This window comes from Rhinolophus hipposideros (genome assembly GCF_964194185.1).
Source record: "Rhinolophus hipposideros genome assembly, chromosome: 9".
NCBI classification, from domain to species: domain Eukaryota; kingdom Metazoa; phylum Chordata; class Mammalia; order Chiroptera; family Rhinolophidae; genus Rhinolophus; species Rhinolophus hipposideros.
The window spans coordinates 70515712-70540997 of NC_138055.1; the positions used below are offsets into that span (position 1 = coordinate 70515712).

Here is a 25286-nt window from a genome sequence, read left to right on the forward strand (position 1 = left end):
GCGAGATGCTCTCTAAACTGACTTGGCGGGATTCTTGTTAAAACTGGTCTATGCAGGTCTGGCAAGGATGGGCGAGGGGCAAGACTGCACCCAGGGCTTAGAGAAATCTGACAATTTACAGAACTTGTGTTTTAGCAACTAGGAACAGGATTTGCAATCAGACACACCCTATACTCATGTCATGCTATTGGTCCAATTATTTAACCTCTTTATGTCTCAATATTGTCATCTGTAAAGTAGAGATAATGATATATTATCTCACACAGTTATTGTGAGAGCATTGTGAGATGAAATAATATGAAAAAGCCTAGCTTGGTACTTGTCATCACTGCTGCCAATTGACCTAAACTAACATGGCCTCAAACATCGGTTCTGTTCATCAAATGGGTAACCTCATGCAGTGGATGCTGGTTAGACAAATCCTGTTAAATGGCTAAACATTCATTAGTAAACAGTTATAAAAACAGTTCTGCTCTGTCCTTAGACACTCCAACCATACAAGTGTATGAGAGGCTCACTTGAAAGACATTTGAAATGAGGACTGGCCAGGTATCAAGTCAGGTCAGAGTCAAGGCAGGACTGACCTCTAGAGAACTGTGATTGGCTGCTTCTTGACACCTTATTTGTGCAATGGAAGGAGGGCATGTCCAATATTCCTACAAACCATCCATCTTGAATGCTACTCACTTCACCAGTAGAAATTATTCTTGACCATTTTCTATTCTAATTAACAAACTCTGGTGTCAACTTTCATAACCATCTCTGAAGTGTTAAAATCACCTCTGGAGTGCAGATTTCTGACTCAAGTACTTCAGAGCTAACTAATTGTTCATAGGATATAGATTAGAGTTCACTTGTATACAGGGGTCAGACAATTAAGTTCATGAACTTTTCACCATGTAAGTGCACAGAGGAAAGTTTGCAAACTTAGTGGTCCAATCAATATCGTACACTGGCATACATAAAACTGGCTTATACCAAGTTATTATTATGGCGTGCAGTATTATCACACAGACCATATAACAGCAACATGTTTGTGTTTGGTTGATAAATAGTATAGTCTTTCTCCCTTTCTGGATCCTTTATCTTTGTCCATCCCCACCTACCCATTCTCATTCTCAATACAATAGGTTAAGTAGAGCCTTTTGGAGCCTAAATATTTCTGGAATCAAATTAGAGAGGGATATATAGGGGTATAAGGAATTCTACATCATCTCTCCCCAAGAAATAAGAGAGCTCATCATGTATGTAAAAGGATACATCTAGGTCAAGTTAAGATGTTAACTAGATAGTCCAACCACTGTGTGCTGATATGAATCTTTAAAAAACAATTTTAAAAAGCATTTTGCAAAACATTTATAGAAGTAAAAGATGTGTTTTTACTTAACCACCAGAACCTCTGCAAAAATTGAGACTGTTATTTCTGGAGATTCCACAATTTCCTTTGGAAGCATCCCCCAACTCAAACAAAAATCTGACTCAGCCTCATAAAAATCTATGTTGTAATAGGTGCGGTGTCACTGAGAACCACTGAAAAGACAGTTAAGAGCACAAAAGGAGCTGCACACCATATATGGAGAAACCCATTTTTTCAAACTTGTGATGAACTCATGTTCTACTTTCTGTTCTCTCACAGCTGAAGTAGGCTGTGCTTTGCAAAACAGAGAGAGACAAGCACAGTCTCAGAACCGGCGGCGCCTCTGGATTCCAGCCTCCGGGGGCTCCACGCCAGACTGAGGATGCGAGTCACACTCGCTATGACAGCCTGGACGGTTTCTGTAATCTCCAGTTACTCGTATCCAGCAAATGGCTTACCAGATATCAACAACGAAACATTTATCAAAGACTGTGTTCGAATTCATAACAAATTCCGATCAGAGGTGAAGCCAAGAGCCAGTGATATGCTCTACATGGTAAGGAAATTATCAGTGTGTGTGGCATTAAGTTAGTCAAAAACAAGTAATGTGTATCAGTGTGGGAGGTAAATCCTTGGTCACCTTGAGTGATTTTTTTTTTTTTTATTGTGGTTAATGTGGTCGGTAAAGTCACCATCTGTGATCAAAACAAACCTAGTGGAGCTCTATCAAGGAGCTCAGCCAGTACATTTTACTTCTCTTTTGGACACTTCCTGTCCTCTGGTTATAGATTGTACTTCTCTTTTTTGTTTCTTTCTTCTAAGTTTTGTGAGGTGCTTTTTGGTTTGTTTGTTTTGTCTCTAGTTTACTTTTTTTCGGTGCCAGCAAGGTATTGACTTTCTCAGAAAGACACGTGGAGTGTGGGGAAAAGAAGGAATTTTGATTCAGTCTCGCTTGGGTTTACATCCCAGCTGTGTGGCTCTGAGACGCTTAAGCAACAAAGTATTGTGGTTATTAAGTTATATAAAATATATAAAACACAGCACAGTATTTTGCACATACCGGTATCCCCTGCTTTTCGACAGTTCACTTTACGTCACTTCGCTTTTACAAAAGACCTACATTAGTACTTGTTTTTGTTTAACTGAAAGAAATCTGAAGTGGATTTCGTTTCTATAAAAAAAAAAAAACAAACAAACAAACAAAAAACAATGCAGAGAGCAAAAATAGCGTGCAGTGTATGTTTTCTAGCCCTCACAGAGGCAGCGTGCACCCTGAGCAGAGAGAGTGGCCTCGCCAAGCTCCTTCCCAGGAACCCCACTCAGCATCTCAGCCTCAAGCCGCCATTGCTTTGACCTATGTCTGTGAGCACCTGTGCTTTATCTCAATTTATTTTGTACCTCCATTAGCAAGATGTGTCCTAAGGTAATTGCTTCTCCGCTTTATACCATTTTGGCTTACCAAAGGTTTCGTATGTCTGCTCTACTTTCAGATAGCGGGGGGGAACCTGTAATAGATCCTCAGTGTCTGTCACTTAAATTCTGAATTCTGCAAAACTAGATGATCATGTGTCCTACCAGCTCTAGTAAATACTCGAAGACCATATTGATAGAAAGGACCTATGTGCAGTGAGTGGTTCCTTCTCTATTCTTGTCACCACGCCTCACGCTCCATTCAAATTCCCACTATACTCACTCCAGTTACATGGCTGGATAACAGGTTCCATTTTTGACCCTCCTGTTCTTTAATGTTTATTTTTGCAGACTTGGGACTCAGTACTAGCCCAGGTTGCAAAAGCATGGGCAAGAAATTGTCAATTTGCACATAATACACAGCTGCAGCAACCCCACAAGCTGCACCCAAATTTCACTTCACTGGGAGAAAACATCTGGACTGGGTCTCTCTCCATCTTTTCTGTGTCTTCGGCCATCACAAGCTGGTACAATGAAATTCAATCCTATGACTTCGAGAGTCGGAAATGCGATAAGGTCTGTGGCCATTACACTCAGGTAAGGATCTGCCCTGTGTTCTACTTTTGAAACTTTATTTTTAGGGATGTGGAGAAAACTAGAATCTGGTGTTAAGAAAATAGACAGGAAGATAGTGCATCTGTAAATATGAGAGAGGAGGGGTTATTTTTACTTTTAAAAATGAATAAATGGAGCAGACTCTAATACTAGAGGATGTAATGGAGGAGTTTAGTTGTGTGGACACAGGTAAAATGTAAGGCCCACCAACGCTTTGAATAATTTTGATAACAGCTATCTTTCCTTGGGGCTTTATTCCATTTGCAAGCAATCAAAGGACCTTATGAGTGAATGGACTTTCACGTATGAGTGCCATATAAAATTTGAGGCAGTTGTTTTGGGATTATAAAAATTGGAGAAATAAGCGTCTCAGACAGAAGCATCAATAAGAAGTGATGCTTTCATATCCTCTTATTCTTTAAAACATGGACTGACAACCTATTAAGTACCACAAAAAGGAATAAAACAAGTCCCACCCCATATGGAGAGGCCAAGTATAAACTTGTAGAAACCATCCTGTGGCTTTTCTGCCCCCAAATCAATGGTATTAGTCCCAAAGCCCCATTCAGAGCCTCCCACTGAGATTTTTTTTCCCTCAAGCTGGTTTTAGTTTTCTAACCCTAACTCAAGTTTGCCACATGATGAAAAGAAATCCCTAGGTAGCTTCTTCTGAAGTTTTCTTACTATGCTGCCTTCTTACCCTGGACACATTTTGTTTATTTGCTTTTATTTCCTGGCACTCCTTGTGAAACCAAGAACTAAAGGTACTTAACCTATGTTTGACTCGTTTGAATGTACCAAAATTTGTTGAAATGAGGTATGATGGCATTTCTAAAACATTTCTAACAAGGCAGTTAACTTGGAATATCCGGCATTTTTAAAGAGCAAATGTAGTTCAGCCTTATAAAGGCTTTGATCTCACTGGTATTGTTACAGGTAAAATAAGTTTAGCACAGTTACAGATTATTATGATGAGAAGGAAAAGACTGATTTCAGTGCAATTGTCATCTCAAGATTATTGTAAAAAAGGAGGGGCTATGAAATCATCAGGAGCATTAGTCTGTTCCTTGGAAATATAAGTAAGCGTTCCCTAGACTTATGCCATAAATCATCAATTTTGGTTTATGTTTACAAGCAAATTTGTCCAGAAAATAAATTTTGTTGGATTGCCACAAGTCCTAGGGGACAAGAAAGCTAAATCCAGAATGCCTACAAATGGTACTTGTGCCATTATGCATTACGGTGTTAAAATATCCAGAAATAATTGTCAGTTTGAGGGTGGCAGCTCTCATTCAGGCAGTGTTTACGCTTCTCCCCTACACCACGCACTTTGTAAGACACTGGTCATATGTCTTGGTCCAGATTCCTAAAAAACAGAACCTGAGACAATAGCTTATGTGCTAACACTTTACTGGGGAGTACAATCCCAGAGAAGCAGTTGTGTGAAGAGAACTGCGGAGTGGGCAGGGTAATGAGGGACACAGCTGGGAAGGACCCTTAGGAGCTGACCTTCTTTTGGGACAGACATACTATGTGTAAATGGACATATTATAGTGCATGGCTGGCACAGTTTAGAGAAACTAACAAAGTGCCATGGGAGCAAGGAGGACAGAGCATCTTATCTGGCCAAAGGGAGATATGGAGACATAAGAGTTGTTCATAGAGCAGGAGACATGAGTCTGTTCTTGAAAACGAAGTGAGAGTTTGTCAAATGAAAAGGAAAGGGAGAAGAACTCCAGGCAACATGAACAAGACTAGAAGGTATACAGTGTGTACATGTGAGCCTGGTACTTCAGAATAATGGCCAAGAGCTCAGCATACCAATTATAGAGATCAGAAGGCTGTTAAACTGACAACAGACTCGTAAACTATGCCAGTTAGGGCATTCTATGTCCATCATTCCAGAGAGCCAAAACTTGATTTTATGTCACATAGGCCTGCAATTTTAGAGCGCACCCTCCCCAAATTAACTAATCTTGCTTGTAAAATTTCCCCTTATATCTAGAGGCAAAAAGGAGGGCTAATATTTTGGACGTGAGAAAACTCATTTCCTAAAATCCATTTCCTGGCACACAGATATCAGAGCCCAAGCCGAGTGATCCTAACCTGTTCATCTTAAGGGACCACTATATTCCATCCCCAATTCAGAAGAGGGACCTTCCTCATGCAGCCATTTCCACGGACTCCCTGGGTCTGGGAAGATGCATCAGCAGCAATCACTTTTTAAGAGAGTGTGGTACTCAGCTCTCTACGTTTAAGATCTTATTCAATCCTCACCACAAACCTCTGAGAAAGGCACTATTCTCTATAGATGAATAAACAGCCTCCAAGAGGTTAAGAAGTTGTTTTCCCAATGTAATTTAGTCAGTAAGAGGAAGAGTTGGGATTTGGGTATCAGGTGCGTTGTAAGAATTAAATAATATGATGTATGTAAGTTATGTAGTAAAGTACTAGTATGTAATAAGCATTGAACAAAAGTCAGATCTCTTCCATGAGCGGATTTTCCTCCAGTTATATTTGGAAAAGGCTCTGACAGCTTAGTTAAAGACTGTCTGTCTTCATCCTTGCATGAAACTTTGCTGGGAACATTCAAGACTACTCAGTTGTCATTCTAAATTCATGCTGGAAACTACCTCAAGTAGATATTATAACCTCCCACCTATTTTCATCTTCTATTAACACAAAGCAAGCTACTTTCAGATTGTGGCCCATAAAGGGTAGTTGTACAATATAAAAACAATAAATTCAGATCTATTATTGCCTCATTAAAAGGTGTGAGAGTTCTTGACATGTTAACCCAACATTTCAGCTGTTTTCACCAAAAATAGATTTGCATTGTGGGAGAATGTTGGTATATAAATATGGAAGGTTATTCAAATTAGATATGTTGTTGCCCTCAGTTCAGCTTTGCCAAGTTTGGAAATAGTTTAACTTAAATACCTGGGCGGGGCAGCAGTTTAGGTTTGGTAGCATTGAGAATGCCCACTAGATGGCACTATTGGTCTCATTTTTGTTTTTATCCCCGCACTCCTCCCCACCCACCCTCCACCCCAACCCTCTTGAAATTTTTGTTAGTTTTTACACTCTCAGAACCAATACAAGTGTGACATGTTTCACAGTTTCTCTAGCTGGCTTTTTATACTCTGCAAGATTATCATATCTGATAACGAACTAAAGAACGGACAGGGGAAGTGGTGGGAAGGGGTTGTTAGCCAGAAGGGAGAGGCATGCCTGCCTCCACGGACTTCCCCAAATGAAACATCTCTGTTAGAAAGGCATAGAGTCATTCCTGGTTCTGCTAAAAGGCAAAGCACTCCGAAGTCATCTTGCTTAGGCCGTGGGCTGTCCTCACAGTACTTCCTGGTCAGGGAGAATGAGGTTCCAAGTTTCATCTGTAAAACTCAGGGGCAACACCTACTTACTGATTTGTTATGAGGCTGAAGATGAAGCTGCATGTAAAGTGCTTCACACTACCCCGGCACTGGGTAATTTCTCAATAATGAGGAGCTCTTATTTTTTTATAATTGTGGGAGTTTTTGTTTACCATATTAAAAGAAATGGAAAAACAAAACAAAACAAACAAACAAACAAAAAAAACAGGAATCTGCCTGATAAAATATAATCTCAAAAACTGTAAAGTAGAAAAAAACTAGCTTTAAGAGAAGTAAACATGAACATTTGCTGAGTGTTTGCTATGTTCCAGAAGCTGTTCTAAGCACTTTCTTATTAGCCCATTTAAAATGTCAAAATAAGCCTGCTGAGTTGGTATTATCCTCGTTTAATAGACAAGGAAACTAATGCCAAGGTCACACAGTGAGTGGCTGAGCTGGGATATGAACTCAGGCTTTGTAGCTCCAGAGCTCATAAATTGAACCCAGAAGTTGAATACCCAGGAAGCTTTTAAAAAGAGACCAATTTGAATGGACAAATAAAGTGTGGTACATCCATGCAATAAATACAACTCAGCAATGAAAAAGAGGGACTATGAATGGATTCGACAATATGAATCTCAAATGCTTATGTTAAGTGAAAGAAGCTAGATTCAAAAGCTACATTTAAACCAATCCCATTTGTATAACCTTCTGGAAAAGGCAAAAGTACAGAGACAAAAACCAGATTAATAATTGCAAGGGGCTGGGGATGGGATAGTGCCTGACTACAAAGGGGCACAAGGGAACTTGAGGGAGTGATGGCTCTAGCTCTTGAATATGAATAAAGCTACACAAATACATGTTTTTGACAAAATTCATAGAACAGTACATCTAAAAAGGATGGATTTTACTGTATGTTAATTACAACCTGACTTTTACAAAAAGATACCAACTAAAACACAAAATGAATACTAACATGCATTTGCACACTGTTGGAAAAAAGAGACCAGAAATCGAAAATAAAGTAGAATATGGAAGAATAGCATAAAACGTTGAAAGTTGAGGGGTGAACCCAAAGATTAAAAATACTTGAGATACATCAACCCAGGAAGAAGGTGCTCAAAGACCAAAGGATAAAAATATACAAAATGAGCTAAAGTAATAGTAAAAGGAATTCATAGGCAACAGTGAACCCAGTTAGCATGCATAAGAATCACCAGAGGAACTTGTTGGAATACAGATTTCAAGGACAATTCTGATTCAGCCAGTCCATCTGAGATGAGTCCAGAAATGTGCATTTTAAACAGGTAAAATCATTTTGAGATGCAGTGAATAGAAATTAAGACTTTTTGTTTAATAAATAGAAAACTGATTGGAAAGTAAAAGTACAAGGAACAAACCTGAGAATTAACGGCCATAAAGCTAGGACCTCTTAAAGAGATAGAGGCCAAACCATTTGGTTCCAGGGGATTCCTGGGTGTGAGATGAAAGGAAAACACCCTACTTGGATCAGGGAGCAGGGCGGGCTGTCCCTGCCCAAAGAGAGCACCAGTAGCTGCCTTCCCAGATCCTCCCCAGTTGCCAAACCAAGGAGGACAGAAGGCGGAGCAGCTGCACTCCCTGACGCTTGGCCAACACTCCGTCGACCCTCCTCCGCCTCCTACCCGACCTTTAAGACTTAGAGAAGCTCAGACTCCATCCTCGGCTCCCCTCATCCCTTAGTTTATGCTCTCTCCCCGGGGAGCGGTTTTTACTGATTTTTTTTGAAAAGTGATCTTGATCATTTTCTGCAGCCACAATGACCTTGGGTCAGTTCTGAGCCTTTCTCACCTTGGATTCATCGGTGGATGGCGCCCTCTGCTGGAAGACTGCGGGGTCTCAGCCCCGTTCCCTCCAGCTTCATTTCCGCCTGACCAATTCTGGGCAGGGCCCATGCTCTATGTCTTTAGCACCCTTTGCTTCCTTTGCAGAGTGGTCAGAACCCTGCGAAATGGTTTCATGATGACCTTTCTCTAGGCATCCACTGGCTCCAGCCCACTCACTTTTGCATCCCCCAACTTCGGCACAATTGTCACAAAGGTGCAAAACAATTGATGAGTAAAAAATCATTTAAAATGCAGTTTACTATCACTTTAAAAAGGAGTGCTTTAAATGGCTTTTAAATACTTTTTTAACATTTTTAAAATACTTTGTAAGTGCTTTTAAACACATTTTTCTTTAGGCTTCTATGATTCCACTCTATGTTGAGACAAGCTATATATAATTTGTGGGGCCCAGTGCAAAATGAAAATGTGGAGTCCCTTGTTTGAAAATAAGGGAAAACTGGCACTAAAGGTGCTAAAATGTGTGACAGCATTGAATTAAACCAAGTATGCAGCTCCTCTGATCATGGGGTCCGGCTCCCTAGAGCTGGCTGTTCTTGGTTTCCCTCCAATGTCACTGACCGCTCGCTCCTTTTAATCTGCTTTGCTGGCAGTTGTTCTTTATCCCATGCTTTCATTTACTTTTTCTCTGCTATTATCTGTGCCTGTGTGATCTACTCTAGTCCCATGTGTTCCAGATTTGTATCTCTAGTCTTGACCTGCAGATGTTTCTATCCAGCTGCCAAGTCAGCCTGCATTTGGACCTCTGACAGGCTTCTCAAAAGTAACACGACTTGAGCAGAAAACCTTATGCATGCTCCCACCCATCATCCCTCTGTAGTTTTCCCCACCTCCACAAAGGTGTTTGGGCCCAAGACATTAACTTGATTTTTCTCTTTCCCTCTTGCCCCACACTCAAAGAAAAAGAAAATCCTTTCCGCTTTACCTCTAAGCTGAACCATGAACCTGATCAGTTCTTACAAGCTCCACTACCTTCATCCACGTGTGATCTCTTTCTTCTCTGTCTTGTACCACTGAGACAGCCTCCCAAGTCCCCTCCCTCTTTCTTCCCTTGCTTTTCTCAGTCCATTTACTGCATAAAAAACTGGGATCCTCCTCTGATGTGAAAAAGAGCCTATCACTCATTTACCTACGAGATTCCCCAGGACCTGCTCCTCTGCTTCTGACCTCATTGCCTTGGACCCTCCCCCACTCACTGGATCCCAGCTCTGTTGGCCTTCCTTCCGCCACTCACATCTCAGGACCTCCGCCCCGTGGGCTCCCTCTGCAGGGAATGCTCTTCCTCCATCATCTAATTGTCCTTCACTGGCATTCTGAGGGATGCCTCTTCCTCGTTCTCCAGCTTAGATACCACCTCCCCAGAGACGTCTTCCCTGAAAACCCAAGTTAAAGCAGCCCCCTCTCCTCCCTATCAGTCACTCTCTACCATGTTACTCTGTTTTATTTCTTCACTGCACTGTCAAAATTGTCTGTTATTCATTATATGTTTAGGTCACACACAGACACACACACCATTCATAATAATTTACAAGTCTTGTTCTGAGCATCTAAAAACCTCCCTGGTGGTAAGTGACCTAACTAGAGCGTGTATACCTCACCACGTTTATGAAGGCCTAATCATACTCAAATGTGCGTTTTATATCTTTCGCTTATTAAAAATCCATTTTCTTTCAGGTTGTTTGGGCAGATAGTTACAAAGTTGGCTGTGCAGTACACTTTTGTCCTCGCGTTTCTGGTGTTGGCTTTTCTAACGCAGCACATTTTATATGCAACTATGGACCAGCGTAAGTGCCCAAATCAACCTCTTTCTGAATTTTTTAAAAAATTATTTTAAAAGTATTTATCTTCATTACAGAAAATCGAAATAAAGTGTAGAAAAGAAAGTTAATATGACCCTTAATTTTTCTGCCCAGAGATCTGTTCCATTAACATTCTGGTACATTTTTCTTTGTATGTGTGTTTGTGTGTGTGTGTGTGTGTGTGTGTGTGTGTGTGTACACCCTTCATAAATACTACCTGAAAACACAAACATATTTTTAAGAGTAGCAAGACTAAAATGTTTTCAGGGACACAGATTAATTGATATGGTACAGCACAAAAATGGGAGGGTCGATATTACTGCCTTTATTGGCTTATTAAAAACTTGGCAATCTTTACAAAATTTTCAAAACAAACATAACTCTGAATTGAATTCCTCAGTTTACATAACTTATTTCATTTACTTTTGACAGTCTTGTTTTTGAAGTGGATGCAGTTTTTCTCTGTTTGGAAAATGGGGAAGACACATGACATCTCCCTCATCGTCCTTTAAACTTACATATGTGTACTTATGCCTCATACATATATTTAGAAAACTGAGATCATATTGGAAAAACACGTTTTCCATTTTTTTACTTAAAATTATACCATGATGAGCATTTCCCTGTCATTAGAATTTTAAGCATGACATCAATCGCTATAAAATACATGAGCGATGATGCTTGTCTAATGCTTACCATGTGCTAAGGACCGCTCTCAGTGCTTCGCATGTATTAACTCCTTTAACCTTCCCAAAAAGCCTGTGAGATAGGTCCTGTTACTGCCTCGGCTTCAGATAAAAAAACGGAGGCACTGACGGGATGAGTGGCCTGCCCAAAGTCCCATAGTTAGTGAATGTCGCGGCTGGACGGTGACCTGGGCTGTCTGGCTCTTGATGATCACACAACAGCTCATCCTACTGAAGAATTTGATTGTTCCCTGTCTTTTTTTTTTCTAATCTATGATGAACAACCTCGAATATAAGTCTTTGGTTACATCTATTTCCTTACAATTCCTAGAAATGGTATACTAAGTAAAAGTTGTGATCATTTTTAAGTTTTTTAAAAATACATAGTGTAAAATTGTCCTCCACTATTATTATGTCAATTTATACTTCCTCATCAGTACTGGATATTATCATTTCCCAGCACTGTCTAATTTGATAAAAATGGCATTTCATGTTTTCTTTTGCATCTCTTTGACTACTCGTGATTATCTTTTACATCTATTAATATTCCTTCTTTTGTGAGTCATATGATATGCTCATTTTTCTACTAGAGTGATTTTCTTAATGACTTATGGCACCGCGTATCCCCGAAAATAAGACCTAGCCAGACTTTTGGAGCAAAAATTAATATAAGACCTGGTCTTATTTTAATATAGGACCAGGTATAATATAACATAATATAATATATGATATATAATACCAACTCTTATATTACTTTTTGCTCCAAAAGATGCATAAGAGCTGATTGTCCAGCTAGGGCTTATTTTCAGGGAAACATGGTAGTTGCTTATATTTAGAAGCTTTTAACCCTTTTACATATATAACAATTTTTTTCTTTAATGTTGCCCTCAAATTTCATTTGGATTTTACCAATGCTTGGCATTCGTGAAGATTTATTAGAAGAAACCTCTCTCTCTTTCCTGAAGTAATGTTCAGAAGAGATGTTTGATAGTCTGTGGGTGGAAGTGAGGAGACTAAAAATCAGGTGTCGTTCAGAAGATAAAAACTTTTACTTAAAACCCCAGAGTCAGAAAATAAGGGAAACCCAGGAAAAACTAGCCAAAGCCATGTCAATCAGTGGTTACTTTTCATGACATTTATATAGCTTAATGCTTAACATACAGGCTCTTGTGATCTACTACTTTAGTTCACTTACTGTGTGATCTCAGGTGAGTTACTTAACCTCTCTGAATCTCAGTTTCCTCTCTCAAAGATCAGCCTAACAACAGTGCCTACTATTTATTGAGTAGCTATGAAAATTACATGAGAAAACTATGTAAAACACCAAGTATACGCAATGCTTGGCAATGATGATTGTTTGAGAAGTATTCATAATTGTTATTGTTGTTATAATGAAATACAAATGTGAATTCTCCTGGTTTAGTCACTTTACTTACCTTCAGCGTTATAAACAATATTAAGTTATAAAACTTATAACCAGCTATAATGCTTCTATAAAGACTGAGTAACATTCATTTATTCATAAAAATAAATGTATTCATACATTCAATTATTCAACAAATACATTTGTTTACTGAGCTTCAAAGGACAACAAGCCAAACACAGTCCCTGCCTTTATGAAATTTACAGTTATGGCGCAGATAGGCAATAAAAAATATAAATAATATCACTGACTGTGATAGGAGTAATGAAGGAAATAGAAATAATACTATAATCGACACTGTCAATTGGCAGGGCCGTTAATCTGAACTAAAATGATCAAGGAAGAGTTTTCAGTGATACATTTAGGCTTTGGCATGAAGAATGAAAAGGAACCAGATACTCCAAGAATACAGATAACTCCAAGAACAGATGTCTGGTGGAGAAAACAACAACTACAAAGCTCCTATGGGGAGGATTAAAGAGCAGACAGGAGACCAGGGTACCTGGCCCCCTGAATGAGACGCAACTCCGGAGAAAGGCAGCTCAGATTTTACAGGGCCTGAGCAGCATGGCTAATTTCACTTCATTCACATCACAAGAGGAAGCCATCCAAACAGTTAAAGCTAGGGAGTGACACAGCCTGCGTTACCTATGGCAAGCCGCCTGCAAGAAGTGTGGAGGATGGATTGGAGGGTATACGTGGGAAGTACAGAGACCAGTTAGAAAGGTCCTCACTTCGTTCTGAGCTTATTTGTTTCTTCTGTATACAAAACATCATAGGCCCCCATTCAGCGTAAATCTAAGAAGTTCAGTATCCTCCCCAATACTTCTGAGATTTCCTCAGAATGGGGTGTGATGTGCTTAATTTTTCATCACCTGTATTCCAGCTCTGGAGTGACGCCCTCAGCTTGTTTCCAGTGCCCAGCAGTTTTGACCCCTCTCCTGGTTGCTTCAATAATAGATAAAATTACTGAATACTCCTCCTCTGCTAGGCACTGTTCTAAGTATGAATGAATTCATCTTTACAGTGTCCATATGAGAATGATACAATTATTTATTTATCTCTCTGACCTACCATGTTTTCCTGAAAATAAGATCTAGCCGGGCAATCAGCTCTAATGCATCTTTTGGAGCAAAAATTAATATAACACCCGGTCTTAGATTAGATAAGACCCGGTCTTAGATTAGCTAAGACCCAGTCTTATAGTAAAATAGTATATTTTTTATATTAATTTTCACTCCAAAAGACGCATTAGAGCTGATTGTCTGGCTAAGTCTTATGTTTGGGGAAACACGGTCTATTATCCCAAACACAGAAACAACTCTCCTTTATTCATCTAGGACCTACTGAGCAAGGCTATGCTGTGTAACAGAGTAGTGGATTAGTGTGAGAGGATTTTAACACAGAAAAGGAAATGACAATCCTGTCAAATAGTATAGTATTTAGTATACTCTGGCTGCCACTGCCTTGGGACCCTCACTCATATTTATCTTTTTCTTTAAAGATCCGTCTTTTCTCTTCCTCAGTGGGGGCCCCAACTCTTTATCTCTCAGGGGAAACACTAAAACTCCCCACCTCTCTATTGGGTAGAAGACTTATGTCCCTTTGTCTCCGTCACTCCCGTCTAGACAGATCCAGGACTGCCAGTCATGTTTCTCCCAAGATGAATTCTGCCATTTCCCTAGAACTCACAACTGCCTTCTTTTTAGCTTGTTTTTGAAGTAGCAATTTTCCTCTTCTTTATAGTTTGCGATGCACAATTCAACAAAGAATGAAGTAGCATAAATGGTTTTAGTAAAACATCCTAGAACTTAACCTCTCAATGAGTATTGTGCTTTTTAACAATGAAAGATATTCCAATGATTAATGTCCATTTGGACATTGTTTATCCTTGTTATTAGTCGCCCCTGCATTTCTTCAACTATTTTCCACAGTGTAGAGTAAGCATGAGGGGAAATTTAATTTCTGAAGTAACCTAATTTAATTTGGAGCCAAAAGAGATTAGAACATATATTGTGGGTTGGAAATGAGATGTTAATATAATGTTTCCAAAGGGCGAGTTCTTAACTTTGGAGGTAAATGGATATATAATAGTGTTAGGGGAGTCCATGAACTTGGATTAGAAAAAAAGTAACACCTTTATTTTCACTAACCTCTATTGAAAATAACATTTTATTATGAATGAAGATAATACTCCAGTTATATCAGCAACATCTGTGACTTTGTATTAGAATTATTGTATCTTTGTAAATATCAGATATTTTCATATCACATTCCAGTTGCCAGTTGCTGCAGATTATCACAAAATATAGTTTTATTCATCACTACTTTGAAATTAATGTAATTATTAGACTCCCTGCTAGATCTTATTTAATTCTTAATAAGCAGATGTTACTATATCAAATATTTTTACCATTTTGATAATCAATTTAATTGGTTTTCTTTATAATCCTAGGAACTTTATGCATTTAAAAACTATTTTCAGAAAGAGCTCATAGGTTCCTTCAGGCTGCCAAAGGGTACTATGACACTAAAAGATAAGAACTCCTTTCCAAAAGCAGAGTTCCACAAAGGATTAGAGCAGTGGCAAGTTCACTGAAACAAATACACAGCTTCTCATCACTGCTACTCAGAATATATTCATGGGGACATAAAATGTCCAGATATTATTTCACTTTTTAGTCTGTGACCTTGGTCAATTCCTTACACTCTGTGCCTCAGCCTCTAGCTATGGAATGGAGATAAATAAATAATTGTATCATCCTCATATGGACACTGTAAAGATGAATTCATTCATACTTAGAATAGTGCCTAGCACACGAGGAGTACTCAGTAATTTTATCTATTATTCACATCACATCTTTTATGTGAAAACAAATGACACTTTAGAAATTCCATGATCGCTTATGTTCTTTTGTTAGGCACCTACACAGACAAATGGGTAGTTTTTATCCAATAAAAACTATGGAGCCTTGTAGACTGAGGAGAGTAAAAGTGGGTCATGCTGCCTTTTCTAAGGCGGACAGTGCTTGGATGGCAGTTATCACATAGGCCAGACAGTAAGCAGAGCGAGCACTGCCCTGGAGCCAGGCAAATCTAGGTCTCGTTCTGACTCTGACATACATTGTGATTTGGGGCAAATTCCTTAATCTCTTAGAGCTTTAGTTTCCTCGTCTCTAAAATAAAAATAAAAACAACTTCCTCCCGGAGTTCTCTTAAGAACTAAATGAGATGATGTAGATTAAGGCATGTTCCTAGACAGAGGCACGTAGAATGAACCCAAATATCAGCAGGCTTCCATTTCTCCTTCCCTCATTCCACTTCTCTTACCAACCCTCTGAATCTGTGGACTTTCATCCTATGGATTTAGTCAAGGATTCATAGTAAATTGTAATTGGAAAAAAAAAATCTCTTCTAATGAACAGTTTTCTTCTATTTTATAGAGGAAATTATCCAACTTGGCCATATAAAAAAGGATCCACTTGCACTGCTTGCCCCCAAAACGACATGTGTTTGGACAATCTCTGTGGTGAGTAAAAGAAACAATCTCTGATAACACAATGTGTTGGGAACTACTGTAAGTTTCTACAGTTAAGAATACAAACGTGTTTTATCCTCATATCTATTTTTAGGGAAGTTGGCATCAGGTAGCAATCAAACCAAGGGCTCATTGTCCTAGGAATGAATGTATGTTTAAGATAAATTTAAGGAAGTAAATAATACCCTTTTCATTTAGCTCTAATAATTCAAAAACAAAAAAAGCTTTATGTTGGAAACTGTAGATCCAAGATTTGCTCATGTCAACAAAATCAAAAATTTGTATAACAAAGACAGCCAAAGGAATAGAATTCTGAATTCTGTGATACTACCTTCCAAGGCAGTCTTGGCTTGCATCTACAGAATTAAACAAATGAAATAAAGCTGCAATGTGGCACTTTTTGTTAGCAACACAGCACCTAATTAATGAAGAACAATGCAGAAGGCCAATGACGATAACGTCAAGGGTGTTTTGGTAAAAACTTCCCGGCAAAATTCTGCTTTGTAACTTTGAACTGTTAACACATAATTGGCCAAGACTTTATGTATGGTTCCTCTTCCAGACACATTCCTTTCCATCCCAGTACGTTTCTCATTTTTTCCCGTGGTGTGAAGGAAGGAAACCTGTTAAGCTAGTGGAGTTGTGCAGATCCTGTAGTACCTTTGTGTCCACATCAGTAAACAACTGACCTTCTCAGAGCTCCAGGGCTGGGGTCGGGCGCTTAGAGCAGGGGCGGGATAGCATGGACCGAATTTAACTGTGTAAATTTTGTTTAGCGAAAGTGTCCCACTGCTTACATGTTTTCTAAGGTCCCTTCTAGGTCTAGAATTATAAAATTCTTTTAAACTGCTTGTTCCCTTCCTCCTGATTTGTAAACACTGAACTCTCAAGTGTTCAGTGTACTACTCCAAGTACAGCAGCACTTTTTTCACCAACTTTCTGAGCCAATCATTTCTCTCCCAGCTCAACCATTCTTGACTTCACTCCTATCAGTTTTGTTACGAGAACTTAATAACATGTAGCCACAGAGCAATGAATGCCAAGAGTAGCAATATACTAACTGAATTTTTCCTTTCGTGTTGCTACAATACTAAAAAGCACATTTTTCCCCCAAGTTAGGCAGTATAACCTGCGAGTTAAAGTCATAGGTTTTAGAAACAATATCCCCGTTGTGACCTCAGGCAAGTGTCTGGACCTATTTCCTCAGTAACAAAATGTAGATGATGATGGTACCTCACCACAGCTTTGGTGAAACAATTCAGAGAAAAAAAAACATATATAAACATGTAAACATATATATATTGAACATGGACATGGCAGATGATAGTACTCAATAAATATCCATTTTTCCCAAATTCATCCTCCCTGTAATCCCAAATCTTGAATTTACTCATAGTGGTTTGGGGGGTTTTTTACGCCAAAATTTTTAGGTGATGTTTTTATGCCCATGAATAAAATCAGTGATGAAAACTGGGATAGTTATTTTAAATTATTTAAATAATTGTTGCCATAGTTAGTTGTCTGTCTTTCCCACTGGATTCTAAATCCCAAATATGTAGGAATTATGCCAACCTAATTTAACTTTATATCTATGATGGCTACTCTGGCTACTAAATAAGCACTAATAGACTGCATGTTTTCTAAAATATATATATATATTTTTTTTTGTTTTGCAAATCTACATAATTAGTTATGACACAATGATAACAACAAGAACATTGCTAGAGTTTTAGCTTGTGATCTTGGAGATCCAGCTTGAGACGGTCTCTAACCTTGTGGAATAAAATACAGAAAACTAAGGCTGTACGTTCAATAATAAAAAGCCCCTGGACTCTTAAGAAAAATAAAGGGAAAATACATGCTAACTTGCATGGGGGTAAGGGTTAGAGGATAAAAGATTTATTTAAACAGACTTCATCTCTGACAAATTATGGCAAACACTGGAGGAAAAAAATTTTTGTGGTCTTCTCGATAGTGTTGATAGGTTCAATGAATATCCATCGAGGCTAAACCAGGACAGTTTTGCAAAATGTGCTGGGCATACTGAAGATACACAAGACTATTTAACTAGTGGAGTCAATGGGAGAAGAGACCAATGTGTCTTTACTGTTGATCGATCATAAATAGTATCATTCTTCTAAGGGAGGAATTTCTTTTCAGGATTATATTTTAATAAATTGCTCACTCTGATTATTATTAATTCTTTATTTTTATTTTAAAATTCTGTTTTAATTTTATTTTAATTGTATTTATTATCTGGTAATTATGGTATGTAAAATGATTTTCCATTTCTAACAGTGATATATAAAAAATTTATATATTAAGTTCATATTAAAAAAGTTGATTTGAAACTATCAAGTTAGTGCAGGTAGCACAAAAAAATCTTGACAATCACTGCAACAAAGCCAAAGCGACAGTTAACAATTATAATTAGAGACTTGGCTTTTCAAAATAAAACAAAAGCCTTACTGGTAACCTACTTTTTAAATTGTTTTCTTCTGTCTTTACAGCTAACCCACAGCGAGACAAAGTCACACGTATGTATATAAATCTTAAATTGTTTCATTAAGATCTTTGGAATTACATTACTGCATTATGAGAACCAGTTTTAAGAGGATATTGTATGTTTGTTTCACAGGTTACTACTCCATTGTATATCCAGACTGGCCACTGTCTCCACGGAATAGACACCTATCTCTCTTCCTCATTTTTAGTCCACCGATACTAATACTGAGTGCTATTATTTGGTCAAGAACAAATGGCCTCATTTAGTTCTTTTGGACTAATACAATCCAGAAAAAAAAAATTAAAAACTCATTCAATATGACTTCTTAAAAAAATAGCAATTACTCTAGATTAAACTCTACATATCTGGTTTTCCTCACTCTCTTGCAATTTGACATCTTTCTGGTTTATCACGTTCTCAGACTCCAAATACCATAGTAATTAAGAGATTTAAGAGACCTTGCTCTTTTTTGCTTGTGGGTTGTTTAATCTTGGAACAAAATATAAACTGAGATTACAAAAAGAAACGAACCTAGATGTTTGCTTGTTAGCAGTAGAAAAAGCACTTAAAAAAAAAAAACAAAAAAAGACACCTGCATTTATTTTCCTGAAAATCAAATGCTGGGATATAATTATATTTAAAGACTAACCAATGGCAGACAGCATATTGTGGAACCTCTCAGCCATTATCACATCCTATTATTTCATCTATTATCACATCCTCCGTTATCACACCTATTTCTGGTACTTTTTCCATCAGCTTGTAGGGAAATGTAGAGCAAGCCCTCTAACTATACCTGTAATTAAGGAAAAGTTCTATATGAGGAGGTCCAAGATGGCAGAGTACATAAACGCAGCGCTTGCCTCATCTGGTGAACACATCAAAATTACAACTAAATTATAAAACAATCAGGATGGAGAACCATCTGAAGTCTAGCTGAACAGAAGTTTTATAACTAAGGATATAAAGAAGCCACGTCAAGACTGATAGGAGAGGCAGAGACACAAAACAGGCAGGCCCCACACCCATGTGTGGCCGTTTTAAAATTGGGAGTGATCTCAGCCACAGAGGTTCCACATGAAGGAGAGAGGGACCCCAGCCCCCACCAGGTTCCCCAGCCTGAAGTACTGGTATCGGGAAGAGCCCTCACAACTTCTGGCTGTGAAAAACAGTGGGGATTCTGACCATCCAGGTGGAACACAACGCCAAAGGAAACCCAGACATCCTCTCAAAGGGCCCGCGCAGGCACTCACCCTGGGCTTCGGCAGAGGGCCGGTGACTCTGGAGGCGTTGGAGACATATGGGAAGAGTCCTTCCGGGCAAGGACTGGAGGGACAGTCCTGATTTTCCCTTTGTGGCATCCTCTTCCCATGCAGCTGGAAGGTGGGTGCCATCTTTCCCACAGGGGGTTGAGCCCATCCCTACAGGCCAAATCTGAATCTGATTGGCCTAGTGAGCTCCACTGCTCTACCCTGCTGACTCACTGGGACCCTGTGTCCCGACCTGCAGGATCGACAACGGAAGACCTGGGGGAGAAATAGGGGCTCGGGGGGACAGGGGTACGCGAGAAATGGAGACAAGACAGGAATCTGATCAAGTCTCTCTTTATTGAAGGTAACAGCTTGTATATATAGATTTAGGCACATCAAAGAAACACCCAGTCTCCCAATATGGGGACCGACCAATCAGAGGTTACTTCGTCATGGCGGGCTGTTTGAGAAATCGAAACTTAAACTTAAACAATAGAATCGAAACTTTAAGCGTGGCCCAGGGGCAGCCAGGTGCAGACAAGCCCGGGCATGTCTGGGCGGGTCCGGGCAGGCCGGCCCGGACAGGTCCTCCTTTTTTATTTTGTTTTGAGGAATAGAGAGATGGCCCCTCGGGGACTGCGTCTGTCTTAGGTTGCCAGGATGTGGGGTGAGCAGTGAGTCAACCATGAATCTTAGCATTAATGTGACCCTGTCACCAGACATCACCGTGAACCCGACTCCTGGTCATACCCGTCGTTGACTGTCCAGTCCATCTCACAGGGGAAGGGGGTCTTATCATATATCGTCTAATGACAAATATGAGCCACCCTTGTTTCTCATTTCCAAACGGTGGTAATGGACCTGTATGGGTTTGGCCTGGATGGCTTCAATCTGTTGTTTAATGAAGGCTATAAGTTTGTTAAATAAGAAAGGCCCAAGCGAGACAATCAGCAATAGGGATAGTAACGGGCCCAAAAAGGGGAGGAGATATGGCAATAGTCCATTCAATCCCGTCCATAGTGGATTGGCAGCCAATTCTTTTCTTCTTTGCTCTAGGTCATCTTGCAGCTGTCTGATCTTGTCTCTGACAATCCCGGATTTATTCACGTAGAAACAGCATTTCTCCTGTAATGCTAAACAGATGCCTCCCTGTTGGGCAGTTAATAGATCTAAACCCCTTCTATTTTGTAAGGTTACTTCTGCTAAGGAATCTACCTGGTCTTGAAGGTCCTGAACGGTACTAGATAAGGTCTGGATCTCTGAGATAAGTTGTCTAGATATTTTGGTGTACTGGGTTAAGGAGACCCCCAGGCCAGCAGTCCCAGAGGCTACAGCTGTACTAACTCCCAGGCCTACAAGCAAGGGGATAATTTGTACTGCCCGTTTGGATCTCCCAAACATGTGATCTATGGCTGGAATCGGGACTGGCTCTTCCCCAGGGATGATGTCTATGTCAGGTAGAAGGGAGGCTAATACACATAATCCTGTCCAGTTGCGAGGTAGCTGCGAATAAGCTCTATTATTTCCACAGACAAAAACTGAACCATTAGGAGCACACAAGGACATAGATATATTGATTGTTTTTATGCAGTTAGTGAAAGCTACGAATCCTACATCCAGCGTAAAGGAATCATTAGAGGAGGGGGAACTAAAGCAAGTGGAGTCATGGAACTGGACCGGTTGGACTAAAAGAGGGGCAGTGAGTGGGCAACTGCCGTTTATGGAATAGTTTCCAGGGAGGCTGGGTATGGCAAGGGGAACAGGGTACCCCATCTGCATGCAAAGCCAGCACTCTTCTGCAAGGGCCGAATTGGAGGCATTAAGCAGATTATAAGTGGCCTCAAGAATGTCAAAAGTTCGAACATCAAGGCCTATTTTTTCTCTGGCCCTGGGCAAGGCGAGGGGATGGTAGTTTAAGGTGGGATCTAGGGTTTTTTTTCAATCCTTTTTTGGACCCCGAAATTTTTGACCTGGTCTTGAGGGCCTCCCCCATCAGAGATATGGAGGGGGGCGACAACTTGCCAACAGATATTTTTTCCTACCGTACCAGTGCACGGAGCCTGTAAGTTTTTACTGGAATCACCCTCAGTTGCGCCAGGAGCGGTTTGAGTTAAAATAGCAGTAAAATATGTCTTGTCATCATGAGTACATTGTTGGTAGGAGGAATAGCAAGCACTATGGACCGAGGTCTGGAAGTCACTACAGGGGCAGGGTCCAGGTTTTCCATTAACAGGGGGAATCGGGGCTTGTTTTTTATAACATTGCCACCCTGATTCGGGTGCAACCAAAACAGCGGTGTGGCTAGTGCAGTCCACGGTGGACAGAATGTGAGAAGGGTTTATGTTTGTAGCTACGAATCCCATTTTCTTTTTTACCCAGCCCCTTACCAGGGCTAAACCCCTGTACCAGCATTTGTGCAGTAACAACTTCATTGGGGCTACACATCATAACTTTCATTTGGGAAAGCAAGTCTCTACCCCAAAGATTGACGGGCAGTTGAGGAATGATAAAAGGCTTTATGAGGCCTGAATTGCCTTCTCTATCTTTCCAAACGAGATATTTGGAACTTTGTCGAGGATTGCTACTTTGTCCAATTCCTCTCAAATTAGTTAATGTCTCTGAGGTGGGCCAATGGGATGGCCAATCCTCTGATCTAATAATAGTTACATCAGCCCCTGTGTCTATTAGACCAGTGAAGGGTTTATCATCTAGCCATAATATCAAAGAGGGCTTTTGACTTGTAATTGGTTGTATCCAATAGACATCAGATGACCCAAAACTACCTGTTTCTCTTTTGGGCCGTTGGCTTTTGTGGGCAGTCTTGACCAAAGGCAACAAGACTAGCTGGGCAATTCTTTCCCCACGTGGGATAGAGAGAATATTACTGTCAGCTTTAGCCATGATCTTAATTTCCCCAGTATAATCATTATCAATAACTCTTGGGTAAATTTGGAGGCCTCTCATGGTAACACTGCTCCTTCCTAGAATTAATCCAAATGTTTCAGGTGGTAAGGGGCCATAAACGCCTGTGTTTAAGGCTTGTGTTCCCATTTCGGGGGTTAATACTGTGTGGGAGGTGGAACAGAGGTCCAGTCCTGCACTCCCTGGGGTTGCTCTACTAAGTCCTGAAAAGGATTGTTGGGTGTTGCTGGAACAAAGCTGACTGCCCCATAAGCTTGTTTCGGGGCCTGAGGCTGGCCCCTCCTCCCGTTTCCCGACTGCTGTGGCAAAGGCTGACCTTGGGCGTCGGTCTTGGATTTACAATCTCGAGCCCAATGTTTTCCCCGCTTGCATCGGGGGCAGAGGCCAGGGAGCTTAGTGGGGGCTGTATCAGGGGAAGATTCATTGCTTGATGGGCATTCTTTAGAATAATGACCCAGTTTTCCACACTTGTAACAGCCTCTTTTAGTTTCTGTCTTATTTTTTATGTACTCTGTAACCGATTGGCCGCTAAATGCAGCTGCCATGGCAAGCCCTTGTTGGTAAGAAGGATCAATCTCAGAGCAAATACGAACAAACTCAGTTACATCAGTTGTTCTCTTTTTGAAAGGCCTGATAGCGGCTTGGCAAGCCGGGTTAGCATTTTCAAAAGCCAGCTCTCGGACCAAGTCCATGGCGGCAGCGGTGGTGCCGAGGGACCGCTCTGCCGCAGTCTGTAATCTATCAACAAAATCAGAGAAGGCCTCGTTGGATCCCTGTCTAATCTTAACAAGAGAAACTCCAGTGTTCTCCTTGGAGGGGAGTTTTCTCCAGGCCCTCGTGGCTGCAGATGAGATTTGCGCAAAAAGCCCTGGGTCAGCCTGAAGCTGGGCATTCATGGTGGCATAAATTCCAGTACCAGTGAGCATTTCAAAAGTCCAGGGGGTGCCTGCCCTAGCATTGGCTCGGGCTAAATCTCGGCAAAGGTCTTGGAACTCTGTTCTCCACAGGAGGTGATCACCTCCAGCGAGCACGGCCTTTACTAAGTTCTGCCAATCTTGGGGAGTCAGACATTGTTCAGCAATAGAGTCTAAACTGGTAAGGGTAAAAGGGGCACTGGCACCGTACTGAGAGACGGCTGATTTTAATTCCTTCAGGTGCTGGTAGTTATGTGGTTGGTGGTAGCGTTGGGGCTGTCCCTGAGCATCTTGAGCTTCAACAACCGGGAAGGCGTCGACGCCTCCCAGCGTGCAGGACTGTCTCTCAAAGATGTTTGAGACAGGGGCATCGGGTGTAGGGGGTACAAAAGGAGGCAGGATGGTGATGGCCTGATTACAGGCTGTAACCTGTCTAGCATTGTTATGATCTTTTAGATTCATCCCTCTCAGCTGTGCCACTAAGGACTGGCGCCTGGCTTGGAGGCGGACCCTTTCTTCCAAGGCTACAATCTGGGTTTTTAAATCTCGATTAGGATCCATCGGGGCCGCAGGCGGGGCAGAAGCCTCATTGTAGGAGGGAGGGCGGAGCAGCCAGTCAAGGTCATTATTTTTTGCCGCTCTATCAGCCAAATCATCCCAATCTACCTCAGAAGGGTCGGGATCTACCTCCCGTGCTACGAATGTCTGAGGCGATCGCTTATCTCTCCTCTTCTCTTTATTTTGTTGTCTACGGATTTTTGTCTTATGGGAATGTCTCTTTTGTCTTTTTTCATCATCAGAAGAGGAGGAATCCTGTAAGTTTGTTTTAGTCTTGTATGCCCCTGACCTCTTTACTTCCTCCTCTGAATCATTAGCGATAGTCTTTAAAGGGGGGTAAAGTTTGGGTCTAACATCCACTGGCGGGGTATCTTTACTAGGAGGAGGGTTGGCTTTTGCCCCCTCTGTATCACTTTCTAAGGAGATCAGGTCTTCCTCGGCTTTGACCGAGGTTTCACCTGGATCGTTTCTGGGGCCCTCCTTTAGCAATTTTTCAGTATGATGAATAGCGTTTTCAACCTCCGGACAACCTTCCCTTTTTCCTATCATTTCACCAATTAAATTCCAATATGAGAAGGCAGTTACAGGAATTTTTTCAGGTCCAAAGACCTTATAATAATCACTGAGTGCATCCCCTACTCTCCTCCATCGTCTACAGTCAATGGTGCCTTCCTGAGGAAACCAAGGGCATGTCTCCTTAACAAAGTCAAAAAACTTAAAAAGATCCTGACTCTTAACCTTTACTCCTCGCGTCCTGAGTGCATCTTTTAACTGCTTAACATAGACCTCATGATGACTTAATTCCTGTCCCATTTCGGACGCTTATCCTCTTACCTTCTGTCTCGGCGCGGCAGGCTCCCGCGGCGGCAGAACGGTTTACTTTCGATTCGCCGGCCTTGATGAGGCGTCCTCTCCCTCTAGGGATTTTCTCATACCCAGGCCCCACGTTGGGCGCCACGTTGTCCCGACCTGCAGGATCGACAACGGAAGACCTGGGGGAGAAATAGGGGCTCGGGGGGACAGGGGTACGCGAGAAATGGAGACAAGACAGGAA

General features: G+C 40.7%; 1 protein-coding gene across 1 annotated transcript; it reads left to right on the plus strand.

Annotated features, from left to right (window-relative positions):
• Positions 1 to 1631: 1631 nt before the first annotated feature.
• Positions 1632 to 19155, plus strand: GLIPR1 (GLI pathogenesis related 1). Its single transcript, XM_081060235.1, has 6 exons — positions 1632 to 1913; positions 3119 to 3364; positions 10311 to 10420; positions 15988 to 16073; positions 18593 to 18619; positions 18721 to 19155. Exons 1-6 carry the CDS (start codon positions 1740 to 1742, stop codon positions 18852 to 18854), a joined length of 777 nt encoding a protein of 258 aa, XP_080916361.1. The 5' UTR covers positions 1632 to 1739; the 3' UTR covers positions 18855 to 19155.
• Positions 19156 to 25286: the final 6131 nt, after the last annotated feature.

Excerpts from the sequence above, each read along its gene's own strand:
- GLIPR1 (XM_081060235.1), top strand. The coding sequence starts at position 1,740 with ATGCGAGTCACACTCGCTATGACAGCCTGGACGGTTTCTGTAATCTCC. Across the intron at positions 1,914-3,118 it reads CCAGTGATATGCTCTACATG|ACTTGGGACTCAGTACTAGC; the intron begins GTAAGGAAATTA and ends TTATTTTTGCAG. Across the intron at positions 3,365-10,310 it reads TCTGTGGCCATTACACTCAG|GTTGTTTGGGCAGATAGTTA; the intron begins GTAAGGATCTGC and ends ATTTTCTTTCAG.